Consider the following 22,604-nt stretch of genomic DNA (forward strand, 5'->3'; position numbering starts at 1 on the left):
AAGTACATTTTCACATTACATTCTGTTGTTTCTAAGGTACTGGCTTTTTGAGAAGACAGATTTTAGAGACAAAAATTGCTGTTGAAATTTTTTCATTCTTGAGTTTGAAAATATCTTTTCCAAAAAATTTGCACATTTAAGTATATTGTTATCAAATGGATTATAAAGTCCTAGTTGTATTTCCTGTTTTCCTTCATGTGTTTGTTTTGCTTGCACCAGAAGCATCAGCAGTTTATCTTTGCTGCTTCTGCTGTTATTGTTTATTGTTATGTATTGCTGTTATTGTTAATCAACTTCCCTTTGTTGAGTCTTTCAGAAGCAAGCAACTTAATTTTTAAAAAATAAGAGCTTAGCCAGGCACAGTGGTGCATGTGACTTGGGAAGCTGAGGCAGGAGGATCATGAGTTCAAGGCCAGCCTCAGCAAAAGCAAGTTAGTGCTTAGCAACTCAGTGAGACCCTGTCTCAAAATAAAACACAAAACAGAGCTAGGGATGTGGCTCAGTGGTTGAGTGCCCCTAAGTTCAATTCCCAGTACCAAAAAAAAAAAAAAGAACTTTTTTGTGTGTTCATTTTTTATGCTTATGCAGTGTTTAATTATATAGTATGAATAAGTACAGCTGACAGAACAAGTTTCTAAACAGGCTCTGCTATCTCTTAGAAGTCATACAACTGCTGGTAGAAGCAGAAATGTGCAGGTAGATGAGAACTGGGGACCCGCTGCAGGGCCTCAGTAAGCCATAGGCTTCCATGGGAACATCAGCCTGTCAAGAAAGGATCCTATCAGGTGTCTGGAACATAGCACATTTAGTTCATATTGCTCCTGTTACTTCATGGTGATGCTTTATGTCAGAGGAATATGGTCTTTATTGCTGAGGACCTATACCAAACAAATGGAATGGTAAAGTTGAAGAAAAGATGATTTACGTTTCCAGAATGACTCCTGCCCCATCGGTGGCATAAGCTTGCAGCCATCATTCCCTGTACAATTACAATATAGTCTTGTTGTGTCTTCTCTGGTCTGTCTTCTTATTTATTATTTTTTACTTTTTAAAAATGATACATAAAAACTGTACATATTGATGGGGTACCATGTATACATTGTGTAGTGTTTAGTCACATTAAACATATCTGTATCTCCTCGAATATTTACCATTTATGATGATTAATCTATCTGGTATCACAATCTCTACTTCTGGCTTTTTAAAATATCCAGTCCTACTTCTCTTGTTTCTTGCTCAACCTTCCTCCCCTTCTAGCAGTGATTCCCCTCTGAATCCACCTATTGTCATACTTTATGGCTTTGCTTTATCTGTTTTCTCTACCAGTCATGCTGATCCCACATCACTCACCTATGAAACACTCATTCTGTAAGACTTACACCATATTTTACTTCCTTTACTCTTTTTCAGTTTCCTCTTCCTTCCCTTGTGCTCATACTGCATTTCCAACATAATGCTGATACTGCACTGTAATACTTTATTTCATGACTTCTCCCAGCATTTTGAGGGTAGGCATTATATCAGGTCCATCTCTGTATTTCCAATACCTAGCATAGTGCCTGGCATTAAACAGTTGTCCAGATAATGAGCAAATGTAGGAAATATAACTAGAGTGAAAACACAGAAGCAGGAAGGCAGGGACCAAGGTACCAGTGAGGAGTAAGTCCAGGTAAATGGTAGCATTTGACTCCTGAAAACTAGTAATATAATCTAAAATTGATACTTTCATCACTCCCTGTATCCTGACAACACCTTCATTCCCTGGAGTGCAAACCTAGAGGTAAGTGGAATTCAGATTAAATTAAAGTCACATGGCAAGGTGGTGAAAGAATTATAACTAGATTCAGACTTCCTATATGTGGACAGTTATACCTTCCAGGTGATACTAGGTGGCCCACACCTGTAATCCCAGCATCTTGGGAGGCTGAGACAAGAGGATCACAAGTTCAAAGCCAGCCTCAGCAACAGTGTGGCACTAAGCAACTCAGACCCTGCTTCGAAGTAAAATACAAAATAAGGCTGGGGATGTGACTCAGTGGTTGAGTGCCCCTGAGTTCAATCCCCAGTGCCAAAAAAAGAAATAAAGAAAAGTGTTAGGTGGGCTCTGACATGTAGAAGCTGCTACTATATAATCTCTTATTTTCCTCAGCACATTCAACTGGCAGACTTTCAAAGCTGCTAGAGATTAAATGATAATAAATTTCAAGTTCTCTTAATACTTGAATGCCAAATTTGTATAGATTTTTTGTAAACTCAGTTTTTAAAATATTGTTGTCTTTACTTAAGTGGTAGTTCAGTAATTTCTTCTTTACTTAACTATCTTATAGGTCTCATTGAAAATTTGCATGCTGCTGCTTACCGGAATGCCTTGGCTAATTCATTGTATTGCCCAGACTATAGAATTGGAAAAGTGACATCAGAAGAGGTAACTGGTAAAACATACTGCATTTTAAAATGTGCTCATTTTCACCTTTTTTCTTTTCTTTTCTTTCTTTTTTCTTTTTTTTTTTTTCATATTTTTTAGTTGTTTCCTTTATTTTATTTATTTATATACGGTACTGAGAATAGAACCCAGGGCCTCATACATGCTAGGCAAGTGCTCTACTACTGAGCCACAACCCCAGCCTCCATAATTTTTAATACCACAGATAGTGTATCTGCTTATGCATTTGGATGTGTACTTGTACTTTGTATATAAAATGGGTAAGTTTGTTTCTAACCCACAAGAACCAATTTTTAGACTCCTGGAGGGATAAAGAATACACATTTTACCCCTAATTTTGCACATTTTGAGTTAAAAATAATAGTAAAAACTATGATTCCTACATTTTATTGATCCTCAGATCACCAGAGTGGTTGATTAGATGGATGGCTAGTTGGTTACTTTTTTTTTTTTTTTTTTTTTTGATGGATGCAGTACCTTTATTTATTTTATTTATCTTTATGTGGTGCTGAGGATCGAACTCAGGGCTCCACACTTGCTAGGCAAGCACTCTGCCACTGAACTATAACCCCAGCCCATAGTTGGTTACTTTTAATAAAGATTCTAAGATTCCTTATCAAATCTATCATATCAGTCTGTAATAGGGGCCTCTGAAATTGGGTGGAAGTGAGAGGACCTTGATAGTTCTCCCAGGTAATTCTATAATAGTTCAGATTGGAAACCTTCATGTTAACAGTGACCTCATAGCAAGAAAAGCTTTGCTGAGATTGGCTTCAAGGTGGACAAGAAGGATATAGTGATAGAACTCTATTAGGTCAGCCATAAAATATTTACAGTGCTTTATTACTACCTGTAGAAACACACAGTAATCTAATGTATGGCTTAAACCACATGATAATAAAAAATCATAAATTTAGTTCCATTTTTTCAACTTCATATCAATGTATACTCTTAATTTGTTTTCATTCCTTTTTATTAATGGCTTTATTGATAGGTATGTAATTCTACCTATATAAAGTATACATATCAGTGGTTTTCATTATTATGATTATAGAGTTGTGCAACCTAACCACAATTTCCGTTCTTTTAAGCAATAGTTTTTATAATGAAATCCCAGTGTAATTCGCACTAAGTCCCTTGTAGTTCATTTCAACAGCATTTATGTCTGGGTATTTATCTTCTGCTGAACTGCACTTGTATGTTTTTACAACTTTCTATATTTATACCAATAAAACCTAATAAGAGTTTTTAACTTTCTCAGTTACATCACTTCGTTCAGAACCATTTTACAAGCACAAGAATGGCTTTGATTGGGCTTGGTAAGTTGGGAATTACTGTATGTCAGTTTGCTTCCCTAAGGGCAGTCCTTAAAACTGTAATTATGTGAATCTAGAACAAAATTTTAAAACTTCTATATTTGTCAAACAGGTATATATAATCAAATTTTAATTGCTAGTCATTTATTTGTGAAAGCACAATCCATTATTTAACTTTGTAAACCATTTGCTTTATATTCTTTACAGTATTTGATGCATTTCTGTAAGCAAAGAGCACTTACAAACTCTCTTTTAAAAAGAAGTACAACTTAATAGAAAAATAGGCAAAGGGTGTAAACAGACAGTTCATGCTTGAAGTGGCCAAGGTAGAGCCAGTTATTTTAAAACATAGTCACCCTCAGTAAATAAACATTTTAATCTGTGAGAACATCAAAAATTAAAAGGTTGATACTGCTCAGTAGTAATCAGAGCAGTATCAAATTGTTAGTGGCAGTATAAGAATTTGTCCTAAGAGCCAGGTGTAATGGTGTACACATGTAATTCCAGCTACTTGGGAGGCTGAGGCATGAGGATCTCAAATTCAAGGACAGCCTGGACAACATAGCAAGACCCTGTGTCAAAAAAAAAGAAAAAATTTGTCCTACAGAAATACTTGTTCAACTATAAAATGTTTACATGAGAATATTGTTAAAATATGGGTTTTAAAGTGTACAGTTCTGTAGCTTTTAGTAAATTCAGATAGTTTTGTGCAGCTGTTACCACTGTCTAATTTCAGAGTATTTTCATCATCTCCAAAGAAACCCCATGCCCATGAGCAGTCCTTCCCATTCCCACCATCCTGCTTCTGGTATCTATTAATCTACCTTCTGTCTTCACAGAATGTCCTCTGGACATTTCATATGAATGGAATTAAATAGTAGGTAACCTTGTGTAACAGGCTTCTTTCAATTACCATAATTTTTCAAGGTCCATCCATATTGTAGCATGTATCAGGGTTCCTTTTTTGTGATTGACAAATATTCCATTACTTCATTTTGTTTATATATTCATTGACATTTAGGACATTTCCACCTTTTAGCAATTGTGAAAACTTAACATTGATATATTAAGTTTTTCTTAGGATACTAGTTTTCAGGACATATATGGTAACTCTGTTTAACATTTTGAGAAACTGTGTGAGTTATTGTCCAAATTAGTTGTGTGATTTTACATTCCCACCAGCAGTTTTCAAGAGTTCTGATTTCTCCACATTCTCACCTACATCTACTGTCTTTTTGATTAGGCCATTTTAGTGGTAATTGTGGTTTAAATTTGCATTTCCCTAATGACAGAAGACATCTTTCTATGCCCTTTTTGGCCATGTGCATAACTTCTTTGGAGAAATGTCTGCTCAAGTTGTTTGCCCATTTTTTAATCAGATTGTTTATTTATTCATGAAGATCCTTTATATATTTTGGATGCAAATAATTTTTTTGCATATATTTTATTTCATTCCATGGGTTATCTTTTCACTCTTTTTTTTTTAAAGAGAGAGAATTTTTTAATATTTATTTTTTAGTTTTTTTTTTTTTTTTTTTTTTTTTTTTTTATTGATATTTGGAAAAAAAAAGAACACTCATTTTTTCCCATGGACCAAATATGATTATATGAGAACTTTTCTTTACTGGAATTTTATTTAGCTCTATAACTCATTATTATGATGAAGAAATTAAATCAATGTTCACATTGTTTTCTTTTTTAATATTTTTTAGTTGTAGTTGGACACAATAACTTTATTTTATTTATTTATTTTTTTTTTTTTAATTTTTTATTGTGGGTTGTTCAAAACATTACAAATTTCTTGACATATCATATTCCACACTTTGATTCTAGTGGGTTATGAACTCCCACCTTCACCCCATACACAGATTGCAGATTCACATCAGTTACACATCCATTGATTTACAAATTGCCATACTAGTGTCTGTTGTGCTCCGCTGCCTTTCCCATCATCCACCCTCCCCCCTCCCCACCTCTCCCCTCCCCTCCCCTCCTCTCTCTCTACCCCCTCCACTGTATAACCCTGAGGGTCTCCTTCCATTACCATGCAATTTCCCTTCTCTCTCCCTTTCCCTCCCACCTCTCATCCCTGTTAAATGTTAATCTTCTTCTCCTGTTCTTCGTCCCTACTCTGTTCTTAGTTACTTTCCTTATATCAAAGAAGACATTTGGCATTTGTTTTTTAGGGATTGGCTAGCTTCACTTAGCATAATCTGCTCTAATGCCATCCATTTCCCTGTAAATTCTATGATTTTGTCATTTTTTAATGCAGAGTAATACTCCATTGTGTATAAATGCCACATTTTTTTTTATCCATTCGTCTATTGAAGGGCATCTAGGTTGGTTCCACAGTCTTGCTATTGTGAACTGTGCTGCTATGAACATCGATGTAGCAGTGTCCCTGTAGCATGCTCTTTTTAGGTCTTTAGGGAATAGACCAAGAAGGGGAATAGCTGGGTCAAATGGTGGCTCCATTCCCAGCTTTCCAAGAACTCTCCATACTGCTTTCCAAATTGGCTGCACCAATCTGCAGTCCCACCAGCAATGTACAAGTGTACCCTTTTCCCCACATCCTCGCCAGCACTTGTTGTTGTTTGACTTCCTAATGGCTGCCAATCTTACTGGAGTGAGATGGTATCTTAGGGTGGTTTTGATTTGCATTTCTCTGACTGCTAGAGATGTTGAGCATTTTTTCATGTACTTGTTGATTGACTGTATGTCCTCCTCTGTGAAGTGTCTGTTCAGGTCCTTGGCCCATTTGTTGATTGGGTTGTTTGTTCTCTTATTGTCTAATTTTTTGAGTTCTTTGTATACTCTGGATATTAGGGCTCTATCTGAAGTGTGAGGAGTAAAGATTTGTTCCCAGGATGTAGGCTCCCTATTTACCTCTCTTATTGTTTCTTTTGCTGAGAAAAAACTTCTTAGTTTGAGTAAGTCCCATTTGTTGATTCTAGTTATTAACTTTTGTGCTATGGGTGTCCTATTGAGGAATTTGGAGCCCGACCCCACCGACTGTAGATCGTAGCCAACTTTTTCTTCTATCAGACGGCGCGTCTCTGATTTGATATCAAGTTCCTTGATCCATTTTGAATTCACTTTTGTGCATGGCGAGAGAAAGGGATTCAGTTTCATTTTGTTGCATATGGATTTCCAGTTTTCCCAGCACCATTTGTTGAAGATGCTATCCTTCCTCCATTGCATGCTTTTAGCCCCTTTATCAAATATAAGATAGTTGTAGTTTTGTGGATTGGTTTCTGTGTCCTCTATTCTGTACCATTGGTCCACACGCCTGTTTTGGTACCAGTACCATGCTGTTTTTGTTACTATTGCTCTGTAGTATAGTTTGAAGTCTGGTATCGCTATACCGCCTGATTCACACTTCTTGCTTAGCATTGTTTTTGCTATTCTGGGTCTTTTATTTTTCCATATGAATTTCATGATTGCTTTCTCTATTTCTACAAGAAATGCCATTGGGATTTTGATTGGCATTGCATTAAACCTATAGAGAACTTTTGGTAATATCGCCATTTTGATGATGTTAGTTCTGCCTATCCATGAACAGGGTATATTTTTCCATCTTCTAAGATCTTCTTCTATTTCTCTCTTTAGGGTTCTGTAGTTTTCATTGTATAAGTCTTTCACCTCTTTTGTTAGGTTGATTCCCAAGTATTTTATTTTTTTTGAAGATATTTTGAATGGAGTGGTTGTCCTCATTTCCATTTCAGAGGATTTGTCGCTGATATACAGGAATGCCTTTGATTTATGCGTGTTGATTTTAAATCCTGCCACTTTGCTGAATTCATTTATTAGCTCTAATAGTTTCTTTGTAGAGCCTTTTGGGTCTGCTAGATATAGAATCATATCATCTGCAAATAGTGATAATTTAATTTCTTCTTTTCCTATTTTTATGCCTTTAATTTCTTTCGTCTGTCTAATTGCTCTGGCCAGTGTTTCGAGAACTATGTTGAAGAGAAGTGGAGAGAGAGGGCATCCCTGTCTTGTTCCAGATTTTAGAGGGAATGCCTTCAGATTTTCTCCATTCAGAATAATGCTAGCCTGAGGCTTAGCATAGATTGCTTTTACAATATTGAGGTATGTTCCTGTTATCCCTAGTTTTTCTAGAGTTTTGAACATAAAGGGATGCTGTACTTTGTCAAATGCTTTTTCCGCATCTATCGAGATGATCATATGGTTCTTATTTTTAAGTCTATTGATGTGGTGAATAACATTTATTGATTTCCGTATATTGAACCAGCCTTGCATCCCAGGGATGAATCCTACTTGATCATGGTGTACAATTTTTTTTATATGTTTTTGTATCCGATTCGCCAGAATTTTATTGAGGATTTTTGCATCTAGGTTCATTAGAGATATTGGTCTGTAGTTTTCTTTCTTTGAAGTGTCTTTGTCTGGTTTAGGTATCAGGGTGATGTTGGCCTCATAGAATGAATTTGGAAGTTCTCCCTCCTTTTCTATTTCCTGAAGTAGCTTGAAAAGTATTGGTATTAGTTCTTCTTTAAAGGTTTTGTAAAATTCTGCTGTATACCCATCGGGACCTGGGCTTTTCTTAGTTGGTAGTCTTTTGATGGTTTCTTCTATCTCCTCAATTGATATTGGTCTGTTTAGGTTTTCTATATCCTCCTGACTCAATCTGGGCAGATCATATGACTTAAGAAATTTATCTATGCCTTCACTATCTTCTAATTTATTGGAGTATAAGGATTCAAAATAGTTTTTGATTATCTTCTGTATTTCTGAAGTGTCTGTTGTGATATTGCCTTTTTCATCCCGTATGCTAGTAATTTGAGTTCTCTCTCTTCTTCTCTTCACTAGCATCGCTAAGGGTCTGTCGATTTTGTTTATTTTTTCAAAGAACCAACTTTTAGTTTTGTCAATTTTTTCAATTGTTTCTTTTGTTTCGATTTCATTAATTTCAGCTCTGATTTTAATTATTTCTTGCCTTCTACTTCTTTTGCTGTTGTTTTGCTCTTCTTTTTCAAGGATTTTGAGATGAAGTATGAGATCATTTATTTGTTGGTTTTTTCTTTTTTTAAGGAATGAACTCCAAGCAATGAATTTTCCTCTTAGAACTGCTTTCAATGTGTCCCATAGATTCCGATATGTTGTGTCTGTGTTTTCATTTATCTCTAAGAATTTTTTAATTTCCTCCTTGATGTCTTCTATAACCCATTGATCATTCAGTAACCTATTGTTCATTCTCCAATTGATGTATGCTTTTTCCTTCCTTCTTTTATCGTTGATTTTCAGTTTCATTCCATTATGATCAGATAAGATGCATGGTAATATCTCTACTCCTTTATATTGTCTAAGAGTTGCCCTGTGACATAATATATGATCTATTTTTGAGAAGGATCCATGTGCTGCTGAGAAAAAAGTGTAACTGCTTGATGTTGGGTGGTATACTCTATATATGTCAATTAGGTCTAGGTTATTAATAGTGTTATTGAGTTCTATAGTTTCCTTATTCAACTTTTGTTTGGAAGATCTGTCCAGTGGCGAGAGAGGTGTGTTGAAGTCTCCCATGATTATGGTGTGGTGGTCTATTAGACTCTTGAACTTGAGAAGAGTTTGTTTGACGAACATAGCTGCACCATTGTTTGGGGCATAAATATTTATGATTGTTATGTCTTGTTGGTGTATGGTTCCCTTAAGCAGTATGTAGTGTCCCTCTTTATCTCTTTTGATTAACTTTGGCTTGAAATCTATTTTATTTGATATGAGTATGGACACGCCTGCTTGTTTCCGAAGTCCATATGAGTGATATGATTTTTCCCAACCTTTCACCTTCAGCCTATGTATGTCTTTTCCTATCAAATGCGTCTCCTGTAGGCAGCATATTGTTGGGTCTTGTTTTGTGATCCATTCTACTAGCCTGTGTCTCTTAATTGGTGAGTTTAAGCCATTAACATTTAGGGTTATTATTGAGATATGGGTTGTTCTTCCAGCCATATTTGTTTATTTCTGTTACTAAACATTGTTTGTTTTCCTCTTTGATTGTTTCCCCCCCCCCTTTACTGTCCTACCTCCCACTGTTGGTTTTCATTGTTATTTTCCATTTCCTCTTCCTGTAATACTTTGGCTAGGATGTTTTGAAGAGATGGTTTTCTAGCTGCGAATTCTTTAAACTTTTGTTTATCGTGGAAGGTTTTAATTTCATTCTCCATCCTGAAGCTTAATTTCGCTGGATACACAATTCTTGGTTGGAACCCATTATCTTTCAGTGTTTGAAATATGTTATTCCAGGATCTTCTAGCTTTCAGAGTCTGTGTTGAAAGATCAGCTGTTATCCTGATTGGCTTGCCCCTAAATGTAATCTGCTTCCTTTCTCTTGTAGCTTTTAAAATTCTCTCCTTATTCTGTATGTTGGGCATCTTCATTATAATGTGTCTAGGTGTGGATCTCTTATGATTTTGCACATTCGGCGTCCTGTAGGCTTCTAGGATTTGGGATTCTGTCTCATTCTTCAAGTCTGGGAAGTTTTCTTGTATTATTTCATGGAATAGACTGCTCATTCCTTTGGTTTGGAGCTCTGTACCTTCCTGTATCCCAATGACTCTTAAGTTTGGTCTCTTAATGTTATCCCATATTTCTTGGATGTTCTGCTCATGGTTTCTTAACAGTCTTGCTGAGCTGTCTATGTTCTTTTCCAGTTGAAATACTTTGTCTTCATTGTCTGATGTTCTATCTTCTAAGTGTTCTACTCTGCTGGTAGTATTCTCCATTGAGTTTTTAAGTTGGTTTATTGCTTCCTGCATTTCTAGGATTTCTGATTGCTTGTTTTTTATAACCTCTATCTCCCTGTATAGTTGATCCTTTGCTTCCTGGATTTGTTTGCGTAATTCGTTGTCGAAGTGATCTTTCATTGTCTGATTTTGCTGTTTAATGTCTTCCTTGATACTCCAGATCATCTGAAGCATGTATATCCTGAATTCTTTATCTGACATTCCATCTGCTGCAGCTGTTACCTCTTCTAAAGTTGCGTTGACCTGCATTGCTTGTGGTCCTTTCTTTCCTTGTCTTTTCATACTGCTTGCGTATCTTTCCTGCAGGTGCGGGCGGCGGCTCTGCTCTCTCCTTATTCCAATTGGGGTGTCGTGGCTACCACGCCGGCAGGTCACTGGGCCTGTTCTGGGAGCTGGTGGCGGCTCTGTTCTGCCCCTACTCCAATTGGGGTGTCGTGTCTGTCGTACCAGCAGGCCACTGGGCCTGTCCTGCTGGTCGGTCGCAGATCTGCCCACCTTTCGGGCACGAGTGGAGGCTCTGCTTTGCCCCTACTCCAATTGGGGTGTCGTGACTACCCCGCCTGCAGGATGCTGGGTCTGTTCCTGGCAAGGGAGGCGACTCTGCTCTGTCCCTACTCCAATTAGGGTGGTGTTTGTACCCCGCCGGCAGGCTCCTGGGCCTGATCCGCCGGTCTGTTGTAGGTCTGCCTACCTTGAAGGCGTGGGCGGCGGATCTGCCCTGCCCCTCCTACCACGCCTGCGGACCCCTGGGCCTGATCTGCAGGTTGATCACTGGTCTGCTCACCCTGCGGGCACGGGTGGCGGTTCCGCTCCACCCCCACTCCAATTGGGGTCACGTGACCACCACACCGGCAGGGCCTGATCCGGGCGTGGGATAAGGATCTGCTCTGCCCCTACTCGAGTTGGGGTGACGTGTGTACCACACTGGCAGGCCACTGGGCCTGACCCGCCAGGCTGTCACAGATCTGTTTACCTTGCAAGCACGAAGGGCGGCTCTGCCCTGCCCCTCCTACCACGCCCATGTACTACTGGGTCGTGGGTCTGCCCACCTGGCGGGTGTGGGTGGCGGCTCCGCTCCGCCCCCTCTCCAATTGGGGTCACGCGGTCACCACGCTGGCGAGCCGCTGGGCCTGCTCCGGGGGCTGGCGGCGGCCCGGCTCCTTCCCTCCGGCTCGAGGACAAATTGAGGAGACTCGGGTGACTGAGCCTCACCCCCCTTACCAGAAGACCAACTGCTTATGTCACCGCTGGTATTGATGAAGATCTCTCCTCCACCGCTTTCTGCTGACATCAGATCTCTGCCATGTTGGTATCCTATGCGAATGGCAGCATTTCGTTCCCCTTGCCAGGCAACCCAAGCAATGGGTGAGTCCTGACCTGCCCTCAGCAGGACCCGGACCGAGACACAGTTTCCGCGGGCTCCTAGCCCCGGTCCAGGGAAGTTCCGGGAGCCGGAACTCGGCCGCTCCGTGCTCGGTGTAAGCTCCTATAAGTGTAGGCTCCAAGAAGCAGCCCCCGCGGGCTCAGTTCCGGGAGCCGGAATTCGGCCGCTTAGTGTTTGGTGTATGCTCTGATAGTAGCAGGGTCCAAGAAGCAGCCTCCGCGGGCTCCGCAGCCCTGAGCCAGGGCGGTTCCGGGACGGTTCCGGGAGCCGGAACTCGGCCGCTCTGTGCTCGGTGTAAGCTCCTATCTATTTTTTAGTTTTTGGTGGACACAACATCTTTATCTTTTATTTTTATGTGGTGCTGAGGATTGAACCCAGCGCCCCACACACACCAGGCGAGTGCACTACGACTCGAGCCACATCCCCAGCCCCTCTTTTCACTCTTTTAATAACGTCCTTTGAAGCATCTAACTACTAGAAACATGCTAATTGTCTACTGAAAAGGGATTGATTAAAGAAATGATGGTATACCCATAAAATGGCACTTTGTATGACTTAAATGGATAATATGGACTAATCACTTAGAAAAAAAGAGGGGCAAGGGTATAGTTCAATGGTAAGAGCACGTGCTTAGCATGCATGATGCCCTGGGTTTGATCCCCAGCGCCAAAAATAAAAATCAAAGAATATGAATATAACCACACAGAAAAAAATTCAGATGAATATGATAGTAAATAGTTAATATTAAACTGTAATATGGAAGAATGGCATTGCAGTAGAAAGAGAGCCTATTTTAAAATTTTATAATCACTTATGTTAAAACAGAAAAACAGATGTTTTAGAAATTCTGGTTCTAGCTTTGTTTTTGTTTTTGTTCAAACAGGTGTGAGTCATCCTGTTTTAAAGCAGGTTGCTGAACAGTTTCTCAACATAAGGGCTGGGCTTGGTTCACCTGGCACAAAGGCCACTTACCGTGGAGGTGAGCATTCTCTTCTACTATGGTTAGTTTATCAGAAGGACATTTCACTGGTAGAAAAGCACGTTGGGGTGGAATAGACTTGATTATTTACTACCAAACCATTTCAACACAGAAGGAAATAATTAGATGACTTAGGTATTTAGCCTTAACATGTTTTATGTGTGTGTTGGAGTAGGGTGTCATGGGGAAAATATAGGGCCATGGAAAAGCATAATCTTAGTGGGTTAATACTGTGTTATAGAAGATATTGAAGAATAAAACCAATGGTGCTGGGCATGGTGGCACATGCCTGTAATACCAATGACTCAATGAATGAGGCAAGAGGATTACAAGTTCAAAGCCAGCCTCAGCAACTTTTTGAGCAACTTGTCTCAAAAAATAAAAAGGTCTGGGGTTGTGGCTCAGTGGTAAAGCTCCTATAGGTTTGGTCCCTGGTACTCCCTACCACCAAAAAAAACCTCAATGGTGACCAAGCCATTTTCCTTCTCACCCTCTTCTTACATGGCCCAAGGTGAAATTCGAGAACAAAATGGAGACAGTCTTGTCCATGCTGCTATTGTAGCAGAAAGTGCTGCTATAGGAAGTGCAGAAGCACGTGCATTCAGTGTTCTTCAGCATGTCCTTGGTGCTGGACCGCATGTCAAGAGGGGCAGCAATGCCACTAGCGTCTTGTATCAGGCTGTTGCCAAAGGAAATCACCAGCCATTTGATGTAAGTCTGAAAAGTTGATAATCTTTCTTGTTCCCAGATACTCAGTATTTATGATGTAATCCTGATCATCTACTCTTAAAATTTGAGACGAACACATTAAATATTTGTGCAATTGAAATGACAACTAGGCTTGATTTTGGTACATTAATGGGTCTATCAAAAACTTATTATTTTTAATCCTAATGTAGAAAGAGGAATTGAATGCTTAGAAGTTAGAAAGTCACACAAGTTCCCTTTATGACAAAGTTTTAGGTAGTATATGTATCCCTAGATTCTAACTAATGTTTCTTTCTAGATATTATTGTTTCTCTTCTGTTCCGATTGCTACTCTCTGAATTTCACTACTCTTTTTGTTTTCCAATCAAGTGAGCAAGATGTATACCAAGAAATTGTTTACAGACCCATCCCTCCAGTTTAAAATTAAATTAAAAGAAAAAAAAGATGAGAGCTTTAATCATAACAAAAGGTTCATGTTACTTCAGAATACACTCTTTTATGACAGGAAAGTACTAAAGCTTTAAAAATAATGATATATCAGGAGAATATAAAATACCACCCAACAAAGTATTAATTAATGAATGAGCATTGTTTGCCCAGTGTAATATCCTTCATGAGTTTTGGTAGTATATATATAAAAGGTAATAAACTAAATTAAAGTCTTTGGCCATTTGACACTTAATGATGGAAATTTAAATTAGCATTTTTCTGTTTTTTATTTGTCTATTTTAATTTGAGTGGCAGTTTTTGAACTTGTTTGGGTTTTAGTTGTTGTTGTTTTAGCAGAGGGACCTTTTTTCCTATATGATTTCCCAGCTGCAATGCACAAAAGGTTTAACTTTTAAAGAAATTTTGAAGACTTACTTGGCTGAAATCTTTTGAATCTTCTGTACAGAGCCTCAGGGTTCCCTGGAGCACAGTTTAAAAACCATTATCTTAAAGTAGTCTTGAGTTAAATTTTGCTTTTTAAATTTTCTCTAGATTATATTTCTTTATTCACTGTCTACCGTTTTCTTAATGCTTTATTTTTCACTATTGAATGTTACTGATGGCTTTGTGTAGCTAGAATTTATTCCAAATCCAATGACATAATTTAATAGAAATTCCTACTTCAGATTTTGACAAGAATTTTTGAGTGTGAGTGTTTTAAGAATCATAATTAAATTCAAACCATTTGAAATGAGTTTCTTGTGTTTTACATGATCTGAGCCAGTGGTTTTCAAACTTTAATGTACTTAAGAGTCATCTGGCATACTTGTTAAAAATCTGCCTCCTAAGCTACCTACGTAGGACAATAAATCTTGTATAGGAATCTGAAAGTCTGTATTTTTTAAATAACAACTTTTTTTTCTTTTTTTTTTTTTTAATGTAAATGGTCCAAATGAACACTGTGAAACCCTGTGTTGGTCAATCAAGATCCCCTTAAGGAGCTCTAAATTCTGCTCACACTTTGGTCAGCAATATCCCTATTATCCAGAGGCTGAACTTTTTGCCACCTTGGAAGTCTATATAATTTTTCTGTAACTCTTTGACCTTAGTGTGTAGGAGAAGTGAAAGCAAATTGATGAAAAAGTCACCACCAACAGCAAGAGAGGAAAAAAAAAACAGGTCTAATGATCTATACCACTTAACTATACTGTATCTATATTATAATAAAATGTTTGAATTATCCTTTGTTCATCAAAAGAAGTTTATAAAATACCCAGCAAAAAGGAAAGTGAGCAGTTATTTTAGAAAGATTTAAATGAGGAGTGGGGGAGCTCTGAAAGTTTCATTGTATTTCAGGTTTGTGCATTCAATGCCAGTTACTCGGATTCTGGTCTCTTTGGAATTTACACTGTCTCCCAGGCTGCAGCTGCTGGAGATGTAAGTTTCCAATTCATTAATTCTTAAATTTTTTTTCCCCCATTATTAGCATGTTTTTAGTTAAAATATGGAATGTTTAAATGGTCTGTCAGCATTTCTCAGTGTGAAACCATTGAAATGTATCTGCTGTGAGGAAAACGTTAAAATGTATATGAATACTTCCAGAAAAATGGGGAAATGCCTCCTTGATGTTCTGGTTCTATTTGGACAAGTGGCATTGAGTTGACTCTGAAATATCTGAATATGAGAACCCTGGAAAGGTCAAGCCAAGATGTGTATTTTCTGATAGAGATTGTGCTGAAGTCAGGGTTATGGGTGCTTTTACTTGTAGGAGAAGAAAGCCAAAACTCAAATTCTGGGAAACACCACCTTTATAGGGCAAATGACTAAGGAAAAAAGGCCAGGGAAAACAGGAAGAAAAAGAAGAGAAACCATTATATTTGGAGGCCAGGAAAAAGAGAATGGTTGATACCATTTTGATCCACTGATAGGCTAGCGTCCCTTTTGTTACCACAGAGAGGTCTTATAGTTTTAACAATCTAGATCGTTATTGGTGATTATATCAGTTTCCCCAGAGGAGTGGAAGTGAACCAAAATTTACAGTGATTAAGGAATGATTGAAAAGTAAGAAGTGAGAGATTGATGCAGGTAGGTGGAGCTTCTTAAGACTTGTAGCTGGCCATTTTGGGAGAGTTTATACTGAAAAATTAGGACATTGATAAAGAAAGATTGGAGCAAATATGAATTAAAAAATGACAATTGGCTCAAGTCTGAGAAAGTAAGAACAAGTGGGATCCAGAATGCAATGGATGTATTGAGCCTAGGAAATCAAGACTAATGTTGGGAGATGTTGTCAGAAGATGAGGAAGAACCTCCATCATAAGGCAAGAGGCTAAGTCATCTTTTAAGAGTGAGACAAAAAATGTTTCAAAGAAAGTAATGAAGCTTGGGACAAATGAATGGCAAGATGCACAAAGTATGGGCAGTAGGGGTAGTATAGGTAGGTATCTTGAAGTGCCCATGAATTCATAGTACAATCAACGAGGTCTGTTTTATCTTTTATTCTTCATTAGCATTTTTTATCCTAATGGAAAAATTGGGGAAGCAGGTAGTAGGATTAATCCCAGATTGGAATCCAGCAAGGTGGATTGGAATCCAGCATAGGCCAGATAAAGAAGAGAAGCCAGAGGGGCCTGATTGAAAGTAGAAAAATAAGGCACGTGATCTTGATAAAGTGGAAGAATAAAGACTGAAGCTGGAAGTCTTTGGAATTGGAGATTTCAGAGATAAGACAGGTCTAGGTTATGTGTGGGCATGGCTATAGAAATGGGTAATTAATGTGAAAGGGAAATGAAAGTCGTGGAATTTAGGTGATGCTGGGAACAATAAGTAGCAGGCCTGGAATGCTACCAGGGTTGGGATGAAGAAAATCATGGGCCAGATTTTTAAAATGTATTTGTTCTTCAAGTATTTACCAAGCACCCATACATCACTAGAACTTGAATCTTTCTTGACTGACATTCCCAGGATGGATAAGCCTTACAGATTGACTATTTAGTTGGATTACTAATTTCTGCTCAGTTAATATTAAGAGATAGCAATTTTAAAAGCATGATGTCATGAGAGTTTAGAAATTTTATTAGAGATGCTTACTTCATTTTCTGCTGTCACTTAAATTTTGTTTGAAGTTTGGGTGCTTAGATTCTATCATTTGCACAAATGGTTGCTTTAAGGAACATATAGTAACTACAGAATTCCAAATGGACCCTGTACTGTTTATCAGAACTAACCCTCTATCTTGTGTTTTTGCCTCAGTAGAGGAACATTTGCTTGCCTCTGGAGACTCTGGCACTGGCCAGGGATGTCCAACTCTTACTTATATGTCTTAGGTCATCAAGGCTGCCTATAACCAAGTAAAAACAATTGCCCAAGGAAACCTTTCCAATGCAGATCTCCAGGCTGCCAAGTAAGTTTCCATATTAACTACTTTGAAAGTTGTTTTTCTTTTTGATATAACATGCTTATAAGGAATGAGGAATACAGAAAAGTATTAAAGGGGAAAGGAAAAATTGGGGATGTAGGTCAATGTAACAGCACTTGCTTACCTTACCATAGGTGAGGCCTAGGTTTGATTCCCATCAGCACAAAAATAAGTAAACAATAATAAAAGGGAAACACAACCTTATTCTGTCACCTAGAGATATAATTGTTAACATTTTGTTTATTTTCTTGACTCTGCGTTTTAAACATAATTGTTAACATTGTATTTATTTATATCTTTTGATTCTAATTAAATATTATGTTTATTGTAAAAATATGAAAATTACAAATGAAAAGAAACAGAAATAATTCCTCTTTTTCTTTTAAGCAACATGTTACTTTTTTTTAGATGTAGATGGACACAATACCTTTGTTTTATTTATTATTTTTATTTTTTTATATGGTGCTAAAGATCGAACCCAGTGCCTCACAGGTACCAGGCAAGTGCTTTACCACTGAGTCACAACCCCAGCCCGAATTCCTCTTTTTAAAACATCAAAATGATGTTTCCATTTATTCAGATAACTAAACATTTGTTTAAATACCAACTTGTATATTGAAATAAACTTGTTGGAAATTATAAGCTATAAAGGACATCTTTAGGTTTAAAACACTTTTGTATTTTCTGTTATAGTTGGCCTCTGTATCCTTCATCTGTGGATTCAACCAAAAAAATTAGGGGGTGGCAGGGAAGTTGCCTTTACACCAAATATATGCAGACTTGTATGTTGTCATTTTCTAACAATAAAGTATATCAACTATTTACACAGTATTTATATTGTATTAAGTATTATAAGTAATCTAGGAATAATTTAAGTATATGGGAGGTTGTGCATAGGTTATATGCAGATACTGTGCCATTTTATGTAAGTGACTTGAGCACTGGTATGCATGGGGGACCTAGAATAAATAGCCCACAGATGCCAAGGGACCACTGTACTTTCTAGGTAGAGATTCCCAACTGGGTTTCTTGAAAAACATCTGATTTTTATTTGTTTGAATAATAAGACGAATACATGTCTGCCATTTGGTGATTTTTAAATTTCCACTATCCAGATTGAAAGTGTCAAAAAACAGAACTCCTAATGTATTAGTACTTCAGCACTGTAACTCCTAATATATTAGTACTTCAGCACTTTAAAACTGACAGAAAAATTGGAAAACACCCTGCACTTTTGTTTAACAGTTAAAACATTTTCAGGATGTGAAGCCTGCAACTCAAGTGTGTCAGGGTAAATTCTAACCCAGGATGGAATAGCCTTTACTCATTTCTGTTACTGTTGTTATTAGTTTTGTTATGCAACATATTACAAAATTGTATCTGTTAAATAACTACAACACAATTGTATTGTAGCATAGTTCTTACAAAGTATAATATTTTATACAAAATAAAATTTTGGTTATTAATGCCAAGATATGTTTTCTCTCTTTTTGATGCAATTGATATTTTTTATTGTAAGGTTTTTAGTCTTCCTATAGCAAAGAATGAAAGTAAAGTGTGAGTCCTGAAGGGACAAACTAATAACCTCTTGGTAAAGTTTATTGCAGGTTAAATCCTTTTTTAATTAAACAGACAATTTGCTTAAATTGCTGCATTAGATTGTGATTACATTTAGATGGAAGTCTTACTGTAGAGTGCCAAAGGATGATAGTTTGTTTGTGGTTTAAATAACTCAAGTACCTTATTGAATACCATGGAATAATAGTTCATTTTTTAGAGAATTATAAATTGGATTTTGTCTTGTTTTGTTTCAATTTGATGCTTTTGTACTCATACTTAAGCTGCTGGGGCTTTCAGGACTGTACCATCCTTCCCCACCTGCCTTCTGCATCCTGCCCTACCCTCACTGAGGCAAATCCTGGCATAGAATTAGCACTTGGGGATTGGGGGAGGAGAGAGAGAGAGAGAGAGATTGAGAGAGAGAGAGAGAGAGAGTGTGTGTGTGTGTGTGTATTAAGCACAGCATTCTGCTAAATGAACCTGCATAGGTAGATAACTTTCTTTCCTGTAAATACTTGGATTATCACTAAAAATGTAGCAAAAGGCAGGAATCATTTCATGTATAGTTTTACCTAGATCTAAGTTCTAGTCCAAAATCAAAAGGTAATGCATGCTTGTAATCCCAGCAGCTTGGGAGGCTGAGGCAGGAGGATGGCGAGTTCAGCAAAAGCGATGCACTAAGCAACTCAGACCCTGTGTCTAAATAAAATACAAAATAGGGCTGGTCGAATGCCCCCGAGTTCAATCCCTGGTACACACACACACCCACACACACCAAAAAAAGGCAATCTGTTGAGTTTTCAGTACAGTTTTGTATTGAAAGCTTTCCAAATAGTAAATGATAAATTATTCATTGAACGGAAGAAATTTATAGAATGGAGGCCTTAGCTGTTAATATTTACCAAAAACATTGCAGAACTTTGATTGCGCAAAGGGGAGGAAGTGGAAGGGAGAAGGTATGGGGGCAGGAAAAACGGTGGAGTGTGAGGAACATTATTACCCTAGGTTCATCTATGACTGCACATATGGTGCGACGCTACATTGTGTACAATCAGAAATGAAAAGTTGTGTTTAATTTGTGTACAATGAATCAAAATGCATTCTGCTGTCATGTATACCCAATTTAAATAAATTAATTTAAAAAATTAATTTTAAAAAAAGTTTGAGCTATATACTTTTATATTGCCTTGCTTTATAAAATTGACTTCTGCCTTTTATCCAACAGGAACAAGCTGAAAGCTGGATACCTAATGTCAGTGGAGTCTTCTGCGGGCTTCCTAGATGAAGTTGGATGTCAAGCTCTAGTTGCTGGTTCTTACATACCACCAAGCACACTCCTTCAGCAAATTGACTCTGTAGCTAACAATGATGTCATAAATGTAAGCAAATGAAATTTTATGGTGTAGCATGAGAAAATTTAACCTTATTGATCAATTTCAGAAGAAACACATAAGCTTCCTTGGGCTCTATGTTGTTCTCATGCCTCACTACCTAGTTTGTAGACACGGGGGCTTATCATTAGATCTGCAGATAGCTTCCTTGTCAACTCAGGCCTATTTGTGTGTATCTTCCTTGTTCAAATAAATTATCATTAGGTTAAACCATTTTAAAATCTGTAGGTCAGGAAGAGTCAAATACTGTCTCATAGGATCGGCCTAAATAGTAGTGGTATTCAACTAAGAAATAAACAAGGGCTAGGGTTGTGGCTCAGCGGCAGAGCACTCACCTAGCATGTGTGAGGCCCTGGATTCGATCCACATAAAAATGAATAAATAAATAAAATGAAGATATTTTAAAAATAATAATAATAAACAAACTCCATCCTGCCAGTCCTTCCATCATCCAGCATTTCAAGATTTTCTTTATTCTTTTTAGCCTAAGACCTTCTCCCACTTTTGGCATTTTTCCCCCACACATAAGACTGACTTGTTTTGAGGGCTAGGACTATGTCTAGACTATGTCTCATACTTTTTTGTATTCTCTAGTATGCCTAAAGAGCACAAGAGCTACAGAGTATATCTAAAGTCATTGGGTTTTCCCATGTTTTTCTACATTAAGAAATGTCAACTCCTTTTTTTTTTTGTAGATGTCTCAACTATCTTCTCACCAACAAATCTACCTTATACATGGACAATTAGATTATTTTTTAAAGAGACAGAGAAGTTTGTTTACCTTGAGATAATAACTCTAACTTCATTCACTTGCCCCCAAGTTCATCATTACATACTCTGCTAAGTGGCTGACCTAATCTTACATTCAAGAGTGTGCAGCCCAGCTGCCTCCCTCACCATCTCTCCTCCATTAGGAAAGCTGCCTGAGATAATGGGGACAAGGCTGGGCGAGCTGCTGCTATACCTAGACCTGACTTTTACTGCACTTAACCTAAATATAAATAACTAGGCTTTGAATCTGAAATAGTGGCATAAAGAAAACTAAAGAGGATGGGATTGTGTTTGTAGTGCTTGCCTAGCACATGTGAGGCACTGAGTTCGAGCCTTAACACCACATAAAAATAAATAAAATAAAATGTGTGTCCATCTACAACTAAAAATATTTTTTTTAAAAAAAGAAAGAAAAGTAGAGCACTTGCCTGGCATGTGTGAGGCTCTGGGTTCGATCCTTAGCCCCACATCAAAATAAATAAAGGTATTGTGTCCATCTACAACTAAAACGTATATATATAAAAAATAATAAAATGCTTGGTTCAGTTATCAGTATAGTTAAAGTCAAATTTATGTCCTTAGTTTTCTTTCTTTTTAAAATATTGATAAAACTAAGGACATAAGTTTGACTTTAACTATATTTTAGTAGATCCAGACTACTTGCTGTTATAATACAGAAGCAAGCACAGCCCTGCCTGAAGTCACTCTGTCCTGTTTTGCAATGTCAGTGAGGTTTTCCTCATCCCCCTAACTACTCTGTTATCTAGACCACTGCTCTTGCTCACTCAGTCAATATTTGATGGAATATTCATATTCAAAAGAACAGCCAAGGGCTGGGGTTGTGACTTAGTAGTAGACCTAGCATGTGTGAGGCCCTGGGTTCTATTCTCAGCACCACGTGTAAATAAAAAAATAAAGGTCCATCCACAACTAATAAAAATATGTAAAAAAAAAAAAAAAAAGCTTAACTTTTCCTCCACATTGTTCCAAATTAAATGAAGCACTAGCCATCTCATAGCTTATTTTCACAAGAGGCTATTATAGAATTGCTGGCTTAGAATGTTCTATCTATAAACTCTTGAAATGGCCAAGTAGTATGGCAAAAGTTTATCTACTTGATGGTACATTATTATTTCTTTTAATTTTCTGTCTTCTTTTGTTTTATTTAAAGGCTGCAAAGAAATTTGTTTCTGGCCAGAAGTCAATGGCAGCAAGTGGAAATTTGGGGCATACCCCTTTTGTTGACGAGTTGAAACACTGAAGCACAAATTGCAAGGGAGAGCACAGAACATTTTCTCATCCCAGAGCAGCAGACACATGAAAGTCAAAAGTCTATAATTTATCTTGTTTTTATCAACTAAGTAAAATATCATAAAACATAAATGCAAGTAATTAATGGAGTCAATAAAACATTCTGCTTAAATGTTTTTCTTGCATTTTT

General features: G+C 37.4%; 1 protein-coding gene across 1 annotated transcript in view; it reads left to right on the forward strand.

The window, feature by feature from the left end:
• The window catches only part of LOC124099404 (cytochrome b-c1 complex subunit 2, mitochondrial), a 28,427-nt gene extending 5,837 nt beyond the window's left edge, over positions 1 to 22,590 (forward strand). Inside the window, exons 7-14 of the mRNA XM_046454461.2 lie at positions 2,328 to 2,425; positions 3,705 to 3,762; positions 12,791 to 12,886; positions 13,398 to 13,597; positions 15,380 to 15,460; positions 17,350 to 17,426; positions 20,227 to 20,380; positions 22,335 to 22,590. Of these exons, the coding sequence (XP_046310417.1) occupies positions 2,328 to 2,425; positions 3,705 to 3,762; positions 12,791 to 12,886; positions 13,398 to 13,597; positions 15,380 to 15,460; positions 17,350 to 17,426; positions 20,227 to 20,380; positions 22,335 to 22,424 (854 nt within the window). The 3' untranslated portion in view covers positions 22,425 to 22,590. The remainder of the gene's footprint in view (positions 1 to 2,327; positions 2,426 to 3,704; positions 3,763 to 12,790; positions 12,887 to 13,397; positions 13,598 to 15,379; positions 15,461 to 17,349; positions 17,427 to 20,226; positions 20,381 to 22,334) is intronic.
• The last annotated feature ends 14 nt before the right edge of the window (positions 22,591 to 22,604 follow it).

Source organism: Marmota monax, unplaced genomic scaffold (assembly GCF_021218885.2).
Source record: "Marmota monax isolate L192 unplaced genomic scaffold, Marmota_monax_Labrador192_F-V1.1 WCK01_AAM20220418_F8-fsc00086, whole genome shotgun sequence".
In the NCBI taxonomy this organism is placed as follows: domain Eukaryota; kingdom Metazoa; phylum Chordata; class Mammalia; order Rodentia; family Sciuridae; genus Marmota; species Marmota monax.